The sequence below is a fragment of the Siniperca chuatsi genome, linkage group LG19 (genome assembly GCF_020085105.1).
Source record: "Siniperca chuatsi isolate FFG_IHB_CAS linkage group LG19, ASM2008510v1, whole genome shotgun sequence".
NCBI classification, from domain to species: domain Eukaryota; kingdom Metazoa; phylum Chordata; class Actinopteri; order Centrarchiformes; family Sinipercidae; genus Siniperca; species Siniperca chuatsi.
The window spans coordinates 229,898-246,630 of NC_058060.1; the positions used below are offsets into that span (position 1 = coordinate 229,898).

A 16,733-nucleotide genomic window follows, 5' to 3' on the forward strand; every position below is an offset into this window, starting at 1 on the left:
TCCTAAATCACCAATCACAATCATTTCAGGTCTGTTGAATTCAGTCTCTTTCACTTTGCTCTATGATTTCACAGAGACAGACAACTAATCTCAGGCAACACCATCAGATCTAATTCATATTAAGTATTACTATCTGGAATCTGAGGGTGGGGCAAAATATTACGGTCCCCTCAGAAGCCACAGCTGGTGGCTGCCCTGCTGTAGATTAACACACAGGAGAGCCCCACTTTTGCAGGAGGTAGGATTGGCTAGATTATTTAAAAAAATATATTCAAATTTGGTGAATGGCTTTGTGCAATTTGGAAGTGTCATGTATCTGATGATGTTATGGGGGAGTGTCCACAATAAGTACTGCGATGCAAGTCTATATTTATATGTATTTAAAATTGAGATTAATTTATCCAAAAACTACTCCATCAAACATATTTTCCATCAGCAGCAGCACTCACAGGGAGCAGACTGGACAGTGACTATAAATGATATAGTTATCATTCAGACCTGTATGCATCACATGCTGGCACTTTCCCAACACGACAGTATTAAAGGATTTTTTATTGCTTACGAATAGTGAAATTAAATTTGAATTTCAGACTTATTATTTTCCACAACAGGATAATGCAACTATATGTGCCTGCAGACTTCTGGATAACACATATCTGATGAGCTGAAAAGTTCATTGATGTTGAATAATGAAGGTTAAAGACTATCAGTAGATCAGCCAAGAGTCAAAAGCAGCCTCTTGGTTTACAGGAGGATCATTAATTTTGCACAAATTGCATCATGGTCACTGGCCAAGGTGTTGATCCAGGGAACTGATGCAAGAAATTGCTGGCCACCTGTTGGTCACACTGATCAGCAGGGATCCTGTTACTACTCGGAGGGGATGCTGTCTTGATGGCTGACCGAAACATCTCCAACAGGACTGGACATGTAACTGTGAAAATACCTGTGACACGTCAACCTCAGCTGTATGTTGTGTTTAGTTCTATTTGGCATGTCAGGAAATGTTAGCATTCTAACACACTAAACTAAGACTGCTAAACATCAGCATATTAACATTTTAACTGTGAGCATGTTAGCATGCTGATGTTAGCATTTAGCTCAAAGCACCTATGTACAGCTGAGGGAAGACGTTTGATTGGTTCCTTTAGTTGAGAGTGGCAGCCTTTGTGACTAGTTAGTCTTGTTTTATAGCCAGTCCTAAAACTAAAATAAATATGCAGATTGTCTCCTCTCACCTCCAGTCATCTTTGGAAAGATTAGAGAAGATGTTCAATTCATCATCATCCTGTAGAAGGCGATAGGCAGCACTGACATGGTGGTTCTCCAGAACAGCTCGGTCATTGTACAACATGGCTGTGTCTGACCTGCAAATCCCACACAGCAACATTCCTTATAAGGCTCATTTTTTAAAAAAGTGTTTTAAACAACCTCCGGTTTCAACATTAATTAAGCTAATTACAGCTTTTTAGTATTTACTCTCCATATATCTCTTCACTTTGTAATCATGGAAGCTCATTCTAAGCTGTCCTTCATATCACTAGCAACTGCATAGATTTAAATGACACAAATGATACTGGGTGGAAATCAGGAAATTACCTGGTCTGAATATGGAAGTTATTGGTGGTCCCTGTATGTTCATAGTCATGGATGGCAGCTGCAAAAATTATGGCAAAGATCTCCAACTCAGTTAGCCAGTGCTGCGAGAGAGAGAGAGAGAGAGAGAGAGAGAGAGAGAGAGAGAGAGAGAGAGAACACAAAAGACACATCAAGCTTCAGGAAAGGTTCACCCCATGATCAGGAAGGGCTCCAGACTAACTTTTTACATTACATTACACTTTCATTTAGGTGCACCAAATGATACATTTTAAACGGTACCTTTTTTTTGTCAGTTCCCATACACATTGGTAATTTTTAACACATTTAAATGATTGTAAACATTGGACTTAAATCTAGTAAAAGGCATCTCCTCTTTGGTTTATGAGCAGTTTTAAATTGTATTATCATTTCTGACTCCTCACTGCTTCGGTTAGGATTAGGGTTAGGGTTAACCCTGCCTGGTGCTGAAAAGGAGGGCCGCTCTGCTGGCCTCTCACCTGTCATGGCACAGGATGTGTTTCTTTGACACATTATGCTTTTCACGTTTCAATTCGGAACGTCGATGCTCCGACAGCAAAAGCACTGTTCCCAGTCGTGATGCGCAGATTGCCGATCGCAGGCCCCGCAGATTATCCGCGGATCAGGCGGCTGGATCATAAAAATTAACATTATGATTAATAGCAAATGGGTTGTGAGTGGGTGAAATAAGTGTCTTTCCATTAAGAGAGATGTTGTGCACATTTACATGAGACACAGCAGCGGAACGTCATTGATCATTTAAATCTCCCGACACGCCAACAGGATCAGACAGGATCTAATGTTAATTAATGTTCTGTGTTCTTCACACACACAGTCCAGGTTCATACAGTGAAAGTGTTTGGAGTAAAGCAGCCGTCCTCCTGATAAATCCTGAGCTCCATCACAGCTGTCTAAAACATGTATTTCAGAACCTAAAAGTTTAATTCTGATTCCTCTGGAGAGTTTCCTCTGTCCTGTCAAGTTTATAACTACAGTTTTTAGTCTTGCTGCTTAAATCCCACAATATTTGCTGTGACATGACTGGGTTAAAGAAAACACTCATACATCAATTCAACACACAATAAAGAAATCACCTGGAAAGCTCATGCTGCTCAACATAATTGAAAAGGCAATATAGCCTACAGGGACCGGCAGAGGTGGAGAGAAATGTTCAATGTTCAATGTGTACATTGATCAGATTAGAGCCGATCCGATCACGTAAAATATTTTTTTAACAAACCTGGAGCCCTATCAGGGGTTACGCAAGATGGAGTCTACCCTGAAATCTAATTTAGGCACAGGTTTTAACAACGCTTTTAATCCATGATTTTGTCTTGCTTTACTGAAACCTTGTTCTTGTTTGCTGTCACAACCCCAGCGTGAAAATTAAGTCACTTAAACCTATGGAAGGTGTCCTGGACTATATTCAAATGATAATGAAAACCTGAAAGTGAAAATGTAATTCCACAATACCATTATAATTTTACACATGTATGTGTTATTTGAGTAAAAATGAAAACAATCCCATTTTCATTTTCACATTCTTATATGGGCGTTCTATGACCATATTAAAATGAAAATGGAAAAGCTGTTTGTACCCCACAGTACAGTGGACAATATTCAAATGTTAATTTAAATTTGAAAATGAAATATAAACAATGTAACCTGATTTTCCATTTAAGCAAGCAACATTTAAGTCAAAATGAAAATTAAAATTAAATTGCATGTAACATTTAATTTTCAAAGACTTAACCTGCTGTACAGTGGACAATATTCATTTGCAATAAGCAAAACAGTGCCAGTCTATTGCATTCACATTTACATGTAACCATGCTCTTTTGCAGTCTTGTCAAATAAAACATACATGTGGAAAATTATAATGCTATTGTGGAATTACATTTTCATTTTCAAGTTTACATTATCATTTAAATATTGTCCAGTATATGCTTCCATATAAACCTGTGTCTAGAGCTGTTTTAAAGAGGTACTCCGCCAATTTAATATTGTACTTCCAAAAGGTTGGGGGACTCAACTAAAGACGGATTAAAAGAATGGTCAAAAGCAGCGGCAGAGATATCTTGACTTTTAGTTTAGGGGTTAGGGTTAGGTTCAGGCTCCAAAAACACTGGATCCTACACTTCCCATAAGCAGCTTGATAGAGTGTTTTTATTAGACCCTCCCAGCCAGGTAAACACCCATATCTTTCAAACTTCACACCTCCAGTTCATCATGCAGGCTTCCATTAATTTATATAAAGGAGTCTTCCTGAGGGCAGGGCAGGGCTTAAGTAACACAGAGTAGCTTAAATTTCTGAGTTCCCGGTCCATTTTTCAAAATTGAATAAGACTTCCGGATGGGAGCCGAAACGTCTTGATTCTGAAAACAGTGTCCAGATGACTACGACTGAAACCTTTTGTACGACAGGCTGGAAGTTGCTCTCAGATGTCACTTGATTACCAGATGTCACATGATTAGCAAGTCTGTGCTGTCCAAATGTGTATTTGTATGTTACATGCCCTTATTTTTCAACTCGACTGCCATTATGAGTACCAATTATGAGTATCTGTTACCTTTAAGTAGAAGAAATTAAGTATTCAACCTTGTGTGCAGTTGACCACTCTGTTTTCAGTTTTCACAATACTGTAAACTCTCTTGCCCACAGTTACTGGTTCATGTGACAGGGTTTTAAACTCGCCGACTGGATGTTTCATGTCAAAGTGCTCCGTGGGAGTCGTAGTTAAATTTTCCTCCAAGATTTCATCGTAGTCTGCCCTGCATCAGCACAGCTGCAGGCACAGCCACTGCCCAGCCCAGCAATGTCACGTTAAAAATCACTGGGTGCTACCGCCAGCTGGTGGTATGTAGGCTCTATAGCTACTGAGGCACACAGACAAATCTCCACACACATTTGCAGATCTCTGTTGTACATATTTACAAATCTCAGTACGCATTTAGAGATTCTTTTACATGTTTACAAATCTGATTACGCACACACAGATTGAGATACACTTACTTAACTCTCCACTCACATTTGTAAATAGTTCTGCTACAATAATGGCCCCATAAAATGCTCTTAAATTATTATAAGACTTATAGGATTCTCTGAGAAAATCCACATTCTTTCACTTCTGAAAAATGTTTTCCAGTTTGCATTAACCCAATACAAGACTTACCACCATGCCAGTCTTGAGGAGCAGGTAATGGATGGTTTGTGTGACATCAGCAGCATGCATCAGGTTGTGGTAGGGGTTTTTGTGTTTGCTGTAGCCCACCTCCAACGATTCCACAAATGATATTAGAGCAGAAATAGGGACCTGAAATAGAGGCAACACAACAAAGAAGCACAATGACAAATATTGCAGCATTAATGTAAGTTAACCATGGTTACATCACCTAAAAGGAAAACTTCAGATTATTCCTTGGATAATATTTTCGTAGTTTAGTAGGCCAAAACTATGAATTCATTTGCTAATTTGAATTTCCCATCCAGGCTTTTCTTCACAACCTCACAAAAGATGCAATACAACAACAGGTCATAAAATAATTTCTGAATATTATTTAAGTACTTCAAAACAACATGACCTTTTGTGAGCCCATAAAGTGAGACCTGTAAAAAAGTATTCCAGCGATTTACCATTGCACTCCTATAACATTGTCGGACTCAGAGTTTTTTTCAAAAAAGGATTAAAAGTGATGCAGCAGAACCAGAGATATCATTTTTTTATAATATAATCTTCTTCCTTGTCAAACCCTGGCACCTACATTACCCACAATATAACTCGACCACTGACAGTTTAATGATTGTGGTGTGTTATGCTAGTAGCGGCAAATGTAGCCTCAAGCCCCTAGTTCAGAAATGACATCACTTGAGGACATTTATCAGACTTCACACAGCTCTCTCTGGAGACATAGAGGCCTTTATACAACCTTTTCCACTTGTAATAAGAGTTTGTTGTGTAAAATTGTGGGAGTTTCCCTTTGATGTTTGCATCATCTGCTTCTACTTGCAGATTTTAACAGAACAAAGCGGAGCAATGCTACATGGGAAACAACCAAGGTGAGAGTACAGTGCACACATTTGTAAGCTATATAGACTCCAAACTTTAAGAGACATCCATAGAATGAAGACTTTGCTGTTTGACCTCGTGTTTTGTACATTCATAGTGCAAAAGATCAAACTATTCCTCTGCAACCTTTTCATTCTCTTTTCTTCTTTGACTCCACTGAGGACGAGTTTTAGTACGATTTATCAAGAAAAGTAATTACCACCTAGTTTCCCCCTTGACACTTATGAACCTGGTATTAGAAAACATCTTTGGAAATGGAAGTCTGTGTATATATATATATATATATATATATATATATATATATATATATATATATATATATATATGCATAAACTTTGTCCTTCACCCTCATGGGTGGTCTCATCCTTCGAGCTCGGGTCCTCTACCAGAGGCCTGGGAGCTTGAGGGTTCTGCGCAGTATCTTTGCTGTTCCCAGTACTGCACTCTTCTGGACCGAGATGTCTGGTGTTCTTCCAGGAATCTGCTGTAACCACTCCTCCAGTTTGGGGGTCACTGCCCCGAGTGCGCCGATGACCACGGGCACCACTGTTGCCTTCACCTTCCAGGCCTTCTCCAGCTCTTCTCTGAGCCCTTGGTACTTCTCTAGTTTCTCATGTTCCTTTTTCCTGATGTTGCCATCGCTTGGTATCGCCACGTCAACCACAACGGCTTTCCTCTGCTGTTTGTCAACCACCACGATGTCAGGCTGGTTCGCCATTACCATTCTGTCAGTCTGGATCTGGAAGTCCCACAGGATCTTGGCTCGGTCATTCTCTACCACCTTTGGAGGTGTTTCCCACTTTGACCTCGGGGTTTCCAGTCCATACTCAGTGCAGATGTTCCTGTACACTATGCCAGCTACTTGGTTATGGCGCTCCATGTATGCCTTTTCCTGCATCTTACACCCTGCAGTTATGTGCTGGATTGTCTCAGGGGCCTCTTTGCATAGCCTACACCTTGGGTCTTGTCTGGTGTGGTAGATCTGGGCCTCTATTGCTCTGGTGCTCAGGGCCTGCTCCTGTGCAGCCATGATGAGTGCCTCTGTGCTGTCCTTCAATCCAGCCCGCTCTAGCCATTGGTAGGACTTCTTGATATCAGCCACTTCAGTTATGTTCCGGTGGTACATCCCGTGTAGGGGTTTGTCCTCCCATGATGGTCCTTCCTCCAGCACGTCTTCTTCTGTTCCCCATTGCCTGAGACATTCCCTAAGCACGTCATCTGTTGGGGCCTTATCTTGGATGTACTTGTGGATCTTGGATGTTTCATCCTGGATAGTGGCTCTCACACTCACTAGTCCACGGCCGCCTTCCTTACGGCTAGCGTACAGTCTCAGGGTGCTGGATTTGGGATGGAACCCTCCATGCATGGTGAGGAGCTTTCGTGTCTTAACGTCTGTGGTCTGTATCTCTTCCTTTGGCCACCTTATTATTCCCGCAGAGTATCTGATCACTGGCAGGGCGTGGCTGTTTATTGGCTGGGCCTTGTTCTTGTCATTGAGCTGACTTCTTAGGACTTGCCTTACTCGTTGGAGGTACTTGGCCGTTGCCGTCTTCCTTGTTGCCTCTTGTAGCCATCCTCAATGTCTGCTATTGTTCCTTCTGGGAGTGAGACCCCTTCTGTGTGGACTACCTTCCCTCTCTTTGTCACCATTCGACTGCACTTCTCAAGCCCGAATGACATCCCAATGTCAGAGCTGTAGATCCTGGTGGTGTGGATCAGTGAGTCGATGTCCCGCTCGCTCTTAGCATATAGCTTGATGTCATCCATGTAGAGGAAGTGACTGATGGTGGCCCCGTTCCTGAGTCGGTATCCATAGCCAGTCTTGTTGATTATTTGGCTGAGGGGGTTCAGACCTATGCAGAACAGCAGTGGGGACAGAGCATCACCTTGGTATATGCCACATTTGATGGATACTTGTGCAAGTGGCTTGCCATTGGCCTCAAGGGTGGTTTTCCACAGCCTCATCGAGTTTGCAATGAAGTCTCTTAGAGTCCTGTTGATGTTGTACATCTCTAAGCATCCAGTGATCCATGTGTGTGGCATTGAGTCATAGGCTTTCTTGTAATCAATCCAGGCAGTGCACAGGTTGGTGTGTTCGGCTCTGCAGTCTTGGGTGACTGTTCTGTCAACCAGGAGTTGGTGTTTGGCTCCTCTGGTTCCTCTGCCAATGCCCTTCTGTGCTTCGCTCATGTATTGATCCATGTGTCCACTTATCTTAGCCGCGATGATGCCTGACATGAGCTTCCATGTTGTGGAGAGACAGGTTATTGGCCGATAGTTGGATGGGACTGTACCCTTTGCGGGATCCTTCAGGATCAGGATTGTGCGCCCTTCGGTAAGCCATTCAGGGTGCGTCCCATGTCTTAGCAGCTGGTTCATTTGTGCTGCTAGGCGCTCATGGAGTGCAGTGAGCTTCTTTAGCCAGTAGGTGTGGATCCTGTCAGGGCCTGGTGCTGTCCAGTTCTTCATACCTGAGACTCTTTCTTGGATGTCTGCCGCCGTGATGGTGACTGGATTCTGTTCAGGGAGGTTGCTGTGGTCCTTTCTCAGATCCGCCAGCCACTGTGCATCGCTGTTGTGTGATGCCTCCCTCTCCCATATACTTTTCCAGTACTGCTCCGTTTCCAGCCTTGGTGGGTCTGCTCTGCTGTTATTACCCTGCCATTGAGCATACACTTTCGCAGGTTGAGTTGCGAACAGCCGGTTTATTCTTCTGGCTTCATTATCTCTCGTGTATCTCTTTAGGCGGCTGGCCAAGGCTTGGAGCCTTTGTTTGGCAGTTTCGAGTGCTTCAGGTATGGGCATCTGGTTGTACTTCTTGGGTACTTGCTTTCTCATTGCACCTCTCTCAGCCTCTGTCAGTTGACTTACTTCTCTCCAGGCCTCCTTGATTTTTGCCTCCAACCTTCGTTTCCATGGTGGGGACTGTCTCTCATGGCTCCCATGGTTGCTCTTGTAGCCAAGCATCTCTAGGATCACTGCTGCTGGAAGGTGAAGGCAACAGTGGTGCCCGTGGTCATCGGAGCACTCGGGGCAGTGACCCCCAAACTGGAGGAGTGGCTACAGCAGATCCCTGGAAGAACACCAGACATCTCGGTCCAGAAGAGTGCAGTACTGGGAACAGCAAAGATACTGCGCAGAACCCTCAAGCTCCCAGGCCTCTGGTAGAGGACCCGAGCTCGAAAAATGAGACCACTCATGGAGGGTGAAGGACAAAGTTTTTTTTATATATATATATATATATATATATATATATATATATATATATATATATATATATATAATTTAATAATACATACACAATGACAAAGAATTACATACAGTATCTGATGTGACTGATAAAAGCAATGGAAGTTTGTTAGCATACCTTGAAACGATTGATCAAGTCATATCTGGTGAGTAGGTCATAGAAGACAAATTTCAGAGCGTGGTCTCCGCTAGCATCATTCAGTGCAAACACATCAAAGGACCACATGTCCACATGCTAGAAGAGATACATACAAACACGTTTCACTAGCACATGAATATCAACATACCTTTCATCTGTTCATTGCTATGGTACCTTATTTTTTTAAAGGTATCATAGATAAGAAAAAGTAAAAATATCCATGACATTTCAGTTGAAATATTGTCATGTTCATGTAGAATTAAAGAAGAACTGAACAAGAGAGCTATGGCGGGTATTTTTTTAGTTCTTGTGCAGATTATTGTTACCCTGCATCTGCAAAAAGTGTATTGATGTGTGTGTGCCTCCTGATAGTTGCCTCATCATAGATATATAAACATGTAAAAAATTATAAATAAATAAATAAAATATACTACACACTCACACACTCATCTTTCCAGGGTTTTATAAATGCAACAGATAAAATGACACCGTAGTTGAAATAATCAGTTGAGAGGCAGTGTTGACATTTCTTCATTCATGATGAGCTCCTCCATTAAACTGTGAATGTTTAGTGGACATTCAGATTGCCCTAGCTGTGGCAAGTTACCTTTGTTCCTCGCGCCAACTTACTCCATTTCCTATTAACCTACCCTTTCCCCCTCCCTTCCCAACCCTTCCCAATCACCCCAGCACACTTTCATGCCTTATAGCACTGCCTGCTGCCTGCCCCCAGCCCTTCCCATAGCAAACCCCACTGCTAATAGCTCTTTTAACTTAAACTCTGCTATTCCCCAGTTTGGCCCCCATCAGATAAACTGCCTTCTCCTTGTTCAACCTTCTTCAGGCAGCCATAATTTCCAGTTATTTCATCAGTCTCACTCTGCTCCTACTGCCCTCCATCTGTAATACCCAGAGTGGATCCTAACCATCATGTCAGCTCATCTAAGGCTTCTATTGCCCACACGTACCAGGAAACTCACTCTGGTGGAATTCTCTCTCTTTTAATTGAAATGTCAAATGAGCACCTTACAGCATGCGATCAAAGAACATGCTAGTTTGTTCTTTCACACCAGTTCATGCGCCCCTTATATGTATTTTCTCACCTACAGGGAGGAAGATAAAGCTACGATGCTCCATCGAGGTGTTGCTCCAAATGAACTTGCACACATTCGTGGCATAGTCTGGTTAGTAAAATGCAGTTATTGTGATTTAGCTTTCCTGGGATCAGTGTCACTACACCTTCCGGCCTTTACCCATCCACAAACTCTAAACAACTCTTGGTTCGTCCCCTTATTATGAAACAGTCATTTCATCCCACCCTTCAACCTCAACCTTTTTTCATCCCTCCATTCTAGACCCTCACTCAGCAGTGCTGGGAATTAAAACCTTTATACAAAATAAAATTAATACTCAGTGCTATTTGTATATGAATCTATTTCAAGCTTTTCACCATACACAAATAAACAGACACACACATTCATACCTTGAGCACAGTGATGACATTTGGGGGATAACTGAGACCAGCCATGTTGGAGGTTCGTCTATACATCCTGTCACAGAGATATAACACACACACATATGACAACACAATGTCAAAACAAGCCAACACATACTAAATGCTACACTGGCGTGTATGGTTAGAATTAAAACTTTCGTAGAACTTTCTGTTTTGTTTTCTTTGAAGAAATGATTTTCTATCTCTTAAACGTGCAAAGAGGGTTTGGAATTGGGATACAACATTTACAAAATAATAAAATAAGACAAAACTCTCTCAAAAAAGTTCCATGAAGCAAGTTCAAGCCACTATCTCCTCTCCTCTGTTTCTACATTAACAATAAGTTATACAGTTAGCAGTGAGTCTAGCTAGTGTCACCATAACTTAACAAGGGAAGATACTATGTGTGTGTGTCTTTGTGAGTGTATGCCAGAGTGAGGGTGCTTGGAAATGCTCTCTCTGTGTGAGTGTGTGACTACATGGGTCTGGATTTGTTTGGGGAAGGAAGGGAGGACTGCATATTTGTATTTATATCTGTTTTTATCACTTTTTTGTGTACTTCTGCACCTTGGCCACCTGAATTTCCCTATTTGGGATAATAAAGTTTACCTTGACCTTGACTACACACCTCCCTCACAGGCCATAAGTCAAACAAAATCAGAGATGGAAATCTTTCTGAAATATCACAGAAAGTAAAGATCCTCTAGGACTCTAGTGTGTAAATGTGAAATAAAACTCTCCTTACTTAAACTTATCTAGCAATACAAGACTGTCCTCTCAAGAAAATTGACAGCATCAGCCGTTTGAACAAACTAATATGACCATTGTTTATATTTAACTGAAGATCGACCTCTAGTGTCCATGTGAGTTATGACTCTTGTATGTCAAAACTCCACAAGGTGGAGTTCAGGTTGTATGGATGGGTTACCAAAGGGCCTGACTTTGACACAGGAGATCACTCAGTGGAGTAAATATAGGCAGTGTAGCCAGTGCAACTGCACTGCGGCCCGTGGCCTGAGAGGGCCTGTGCACGGGCAGCCAGGGCATAGATGGTGTGGGCCCCTCCCCTCTGCAAATAAATTAAACTGCGGCTGTAACATATACGAAAAGCAAGTTCTAACCTTACTACAAGCAACAAACGGTACCATATGACTTTATACACCTTCAAATGAGGTAACTCATTTTTCTGATGCCTGTATGTTGTGTATATAGCTATACATTATGAAGAAATGATCTGTGTAAGTTATTCAGTTAAATAATATAAAATGATTTACTTTATCATGTGCAATGATTGCTGGAAAATACTGTTGTCCAATGTCTAGTGTCTATTTAATCATTTTACGGTTATATTTGCGTTTGACCAGCAAAATTAATTTCTAGCTAAGTGGAGCAAGCAGCACAGTGCCGAAAATGCCTTTTAGAAACAAAAAGCGCGACAGCAAGCTAGCACCTGAGGGGTTGCTAGCTAGCCAGCCGGCCAGGCACACTCACAGACCCTGTTGTGAGCTGGCTAGAGTTCTCTCAAGTGACTGGTCTTATACACAAGAGGCTTTTATTTCCCTAAATAAATAATGTAATCAACTTTCTGTTGTTGCATTTCAGTGTGGATGGCAAACTGAATTTAATCTTGTGAATGTGATGTGAATGGAACCCTTTCAAAAATGTTAACTGCACTTTCAATTGAAAATGTTATACTTAACAGTATAATAATTAAACAGTAGGTTAATGTTTATAATAATTCATGATTAAATCATTATTAAGGGCCAACAACAACACCAGAGGACTGTTACATCAAGTAAACCACCAAGCCACACAAGACCCAACAAAGCCAAACTAAAGTAAACCAAACAAACCAAACCTCTCCACAAAGATGCCAGCCTGCACTGCATGGACGATGCTGCGGAAGCGTGGCTTGTCTTCATTACGGCGCAACATCAGGCCCCTCTGCCGGGTAAAAGTGGAAGCCAGCCAGTCACGAACCTCTGATGGCACAGAATCTGACTGGATGTCACTCAGCTCATCATCTGGATCCACCAGCCGCCTGCAGGGAGAGGCATATTCATAAAAGACAAAACTCATACAATGTACAATTTCTGCAGACTCCTTTATGTATGAACATATAAATGATCATCTGATTTAGCGCTGTTGCACTGTTTATTTATCACACTTACGCTCTACTCACTATTCAATTAAAAATCAACCGTAATTCAAATTAGATACAATTTATTCGATTAAAGGTGGGGTATGCGATTCTAATCCAATAGACATATTTTTATTTAGTAGCAGGAGTTGTGAGTATCACTGTGTGGAGCTGGTGTGCTGGCTTTGGGAAACTGTCTCGTCCTCTCTGGCTGTTAGCTTCACAGCAGCAACTGTAGGGCCGGTTTGCTAGCCCACAATCTAGCTACGCTAACCCACAACCTAGCGACAGTTAGTTACATTACTTGCTGTATCGTCGTTCACGCTATATCATGGTATTTGTCATGGTATTGGATTTCTCCAGAATCGCATGCCCCACCTTTAAACATTTCTTTAGGTTTGTAGAAATTTCTCATGGCTTATAACAGGTATGGAATTGTCAACAGTCTTGGAATTAATGAGGCATTCATATGACACTTGATCACACATGATTTTGACTTTTTGAATGGGAAGTTGAGTATGCAATATGTATATGCTATACATATTGCATACTCAACTTCCAATATGTATAGCATTTAAGTGGTAAAAAACACAGCAATATTGCTAGACAAGTGATATAGTGAGACTTGTGTCACTTGTCATGCCTGCCTTAAAATTGTGAATGATTTTGTTTTTATACGTGTGCGATAATTAAAAACAACTAATGAACAAAAGCCAGAGGTGACTAACTTCCCTGGGCTCTATGAACTTTGAGTAACTGTATCATAAATTATCTTCATCAGACAAGAGCTGAGCAGCTTGGAGCTTTAGGTCTCAAAGTACTCAAAAACAGAGGTGGAAGAATATATAGTCAAGCACTGTGCTCAAGTACAGTTTTAGGATACTTGGGCTTTGCTTGCAATTGATGTGATGGACAACCGGAACTTGCCATGACCCTTCCTTTCTTCAGTACCACATATCTTGATTTAGTGGGCTTGAAAAACATTCTGGCCCACATAAGCCTTTCAAGCCCTTGCAGGATCTGGCTCCATCTGGCTCCTGGTACTGATTCTGTGGGGACTGTTAAATTATCCGTGAAAGCACAGATTGGTGGTTGGCAAATCCCAGATCTGAAATTGGGGCATCTGCACTTTGGTTCATTAGATTTTACTAGCATGTTCATAGCCAGTGCAAACAGTCCAGTCTGTACCATTCTGATGTTGTTGTCCTTGCTGGCGCTGTCAACCTGAAGTCGTTGTAGAAATCCAGGATGAGGTCACTCACTTTGGCTGGCACATGGCGCCAGCATCTCCAGAAACAGCTTTTGGGGCATCGAGCCACAGGCATTGGCCAGGTCTAACCACAGCACCACCAGGTCGCACTTGTTCTTCTTGGCTTCTCTGAGCAGTTGTGTGACCACACCTGTATGCTTTGCCTCTCCTCCAGATCACTCTGATGATACTCCAGAGCCAGTGCAGTAGTCTTGGGCAGTGCCTCTACACCTTGTAGGAGGTGCCACTTGGTCCTGGTGCTAAACACGACTTTGCCTTCCTCACCACTTCTTCAGTTTCCCTCAGGAATGGATCCCTCTGCTCAAAGGCCTTAGTTGGCTCTTGGTTGGGTCCCTGCTGGTGTCACTGAAGGTGCTGCACAGGTATTGGTCCACTTCCTTCTTTGGACAAGTTAAGTATCCACTATGTCTCTGCCAGAGGAGCTGCTTGGTGAACCCAAATGGGTTGTTGGTAATTGCAGTTCGTCTCCTAGCCATGTTCACTATAATGGGCCTCCTGTCCACATCCTCTTTGGCTGTAGATTCCAGCACTATCCACATCCTCATCAGACTTCTGCCACTCTGCTGTCTTACAGGCTTCAGGCCACCTGATCTTTCTCTTCTCAGACTTCCTGCTGGGAGAGTTTGCTGGCACTACTTGGAGGCTCTGTGGGGTGCTTCCATACATAGCTCTTCCTCTGTCTTACCAGGTCAATGACCTGTGCATTGTGGTGTTTGCATTCGCTCCTTACATTTCATCATTAACGTAGAATCTTTCCAATCTTTACTTACAATGAAGAATCTTTACATTGTAATTTTGCTACATTTACTTAAAGAATTGGAATACTTTACATTACATTACAAATTTTTAGTTGACACTATTATCCAATAAGCAACTTACAATAAGTGCATTCAACCATGTGGATAAAACCCAAGAATTGCAAGAATAATGCAATTACATCAACTTCAAAGAAAGAGCTTTTTTACTTCTTCCACCACTGCTCAAAAGTCTGTAATGACCAATCATGAAAGGACCAAACAGCATTTAAGAGCAGAATTGTTGGTGAACTTGTGCTATCACAGCAGAACTGAGCTGGAATCTCCTTACCTTGTTTCCTCAATGTATAGAGACTCAAGGACTGAGGCAGCATACTCCAGGTTTTTCTTCAGGTCCACCACAGATGCCTCCCCCCTCTCCAGTTGCTTTACAAGACATCGCAACCTGCAACACATAGCCACTACACCAACATCAGCATCACCACTTTATTTAAACAATGCCACATGCTTGATTTGGGGTGTAGAATCGGAAGTCAGGAAGAGAATGAAACATCCAGCTTGTTACAAACCTTACTATCCTGAGTATCAATAATCAGTAATCAGGCCTATTGTTTTCTGGATTACAGATTACTGGGCCATCATGGAAACAATTAGGTCAGTTTCAGGTGAAACTATCTAATCAACAGATACTCAGGTAAACTCCTTCCTGAGAGCAGGGCTTATGTAACACAGAGTAGCTTAGCAGAGTAGTGGGGAACACAATACATCATGTAGAAAACACACAGAAATCTGTGGACAAAGTGAAACATCTCCAGTTGGACCCAGATGACGTAATGGTTTCTTATGATGTTGTGTCCTTGTTCACCTGCATCCCAACCTCAGAAGCAGTGACAGCGGTGAGGAGAAGACTGCAGGAGGACTCCACCTTGCAGGAAAGGACCAAGCGATCAAGAAACAAGACTTGGAAGCGTTCTCAGAGCATATCAATACTGTGGACCCCAACATCAAGTTCACATGAGTGGATGCCAAAGAGAACCGCCTGGCCTTTCTTGATTGTTCTACACTCAGAGGAGAGAACGGAAAGCTCCAGATAGAAGTGTACAGGAAACCAACACATACGGATCAATACTTGCTCTTTGACTCACACCATCCATTACAGCACAAGCTGGGTGTCCGGACATTACAACATAGAGCCCAAGAAGTGCCCACCGGCTCAGAGGGTAAGAAGAAAGAGGAAAGGCATGTCCAGAATGTACTCTCAGCCTGTGGTTATCCTACTTGGGCTATCAACAAAGTTAAAAGAGCCAAAAAACAGGACAAAAGGGAAACGGGAATGGTGTCTCCATTCCTTATGTATACAGATAAAGGATCTTTAGACAGCACGATGTTCCTGTTTTCTTTAAACCAGGCAACACTTTAAGACAGAAACTCATTCATCCTAAGGACAAGATGCCCACACAAAAACAGAGCAATGTAGTTTACTCTTTTCAATGCAGTGAGGAAAACTGCAAAGAACGGTACATAGGTGAGACTAAACAGCCACTTCACAAGACTTTATCAACACAGACGACATGCTAACTCAGGATTGCAGAGCGCCGTGCATTTGCATCTAAAAGCTACAAATCACACATTTGAAGACAGTGAGATGAAGATTCTAAGTAGAGAGAAGAGTTGGTTTGAAAAGGGTGTCAAGGAAGCTATTTTTGTGAAAAAAGAAAACCCCTCTTTGAACAGAAATGGTGGTCTGAGATTCAATCTGCCCAAAATTGACCCCAGTGTATTAGCACCTTGGTCACGCCAATCTTATGCTAATCAGGTACTTAACAGTGATGAGGGAGGTGCAGCCAGAAAACAATAGGCCTGATTACTGATTACTGGGCCATCATGGAAACAATTAGGTCAGTTTCAGGTGAAACTAGGCAGAGTAATCAACAGATACTCAGGTAGACTCCTTCCTGAGGGCAGGGCTTATGTAACACAGAGTAGCTTAAATTTCTGAGT

The 16,733-nt window shown here is 42.1% G+C and overlaps 1 protein-coding gene across 2 annotated transcripts in view; it reads right to left on the reverse strand.

The window, feature by feature from the left end:
* LOC122866718 (calcium/calmodulin-dependent 3',5'-cyclic nucleotide phosphodiesterase 1C-like) overlaps nt 1–16,733 on the reverse strand; it is a 77,451-nt gene that overhangs the window by 33,901 nt on the left and 26,817 nt on the right. The window contains exons 4-10 of one of the 2 annotated variants that reach the window (XM_044176742.1): nt 15,064–15,177; nt 12,426–12,608; nt 10,556–10,622; nt 9,052–9,168; nt 4,791–4,931; nt 1,600–1,700; nt 1,239–1,367 (exon numbers count right to left, since the gene is read on the reverse strand). In XM_044176742.1, the coding sequence (XP_044032677.1) occupies nt 1,239–1,367; nt 1,600–1,700; nt 4,791–4,931; nt 9,052–9,168; nt 10,556–10,622; nt 12,426–12,608; nt 15,064–15,177 (852 nt within the window). The remainder of the gene's footprint in view (nt 1–1,238; nt 1,368–1,599; nt 1,701–4,790; nt 4,932–9,051; nt 9,169–10,555; nt 10,623–12,425; nt 12,609–15,063; nt 15,178–16,733) is intronic. The other variant, XM_044176744.1, reaches the window with a different exon arrangement.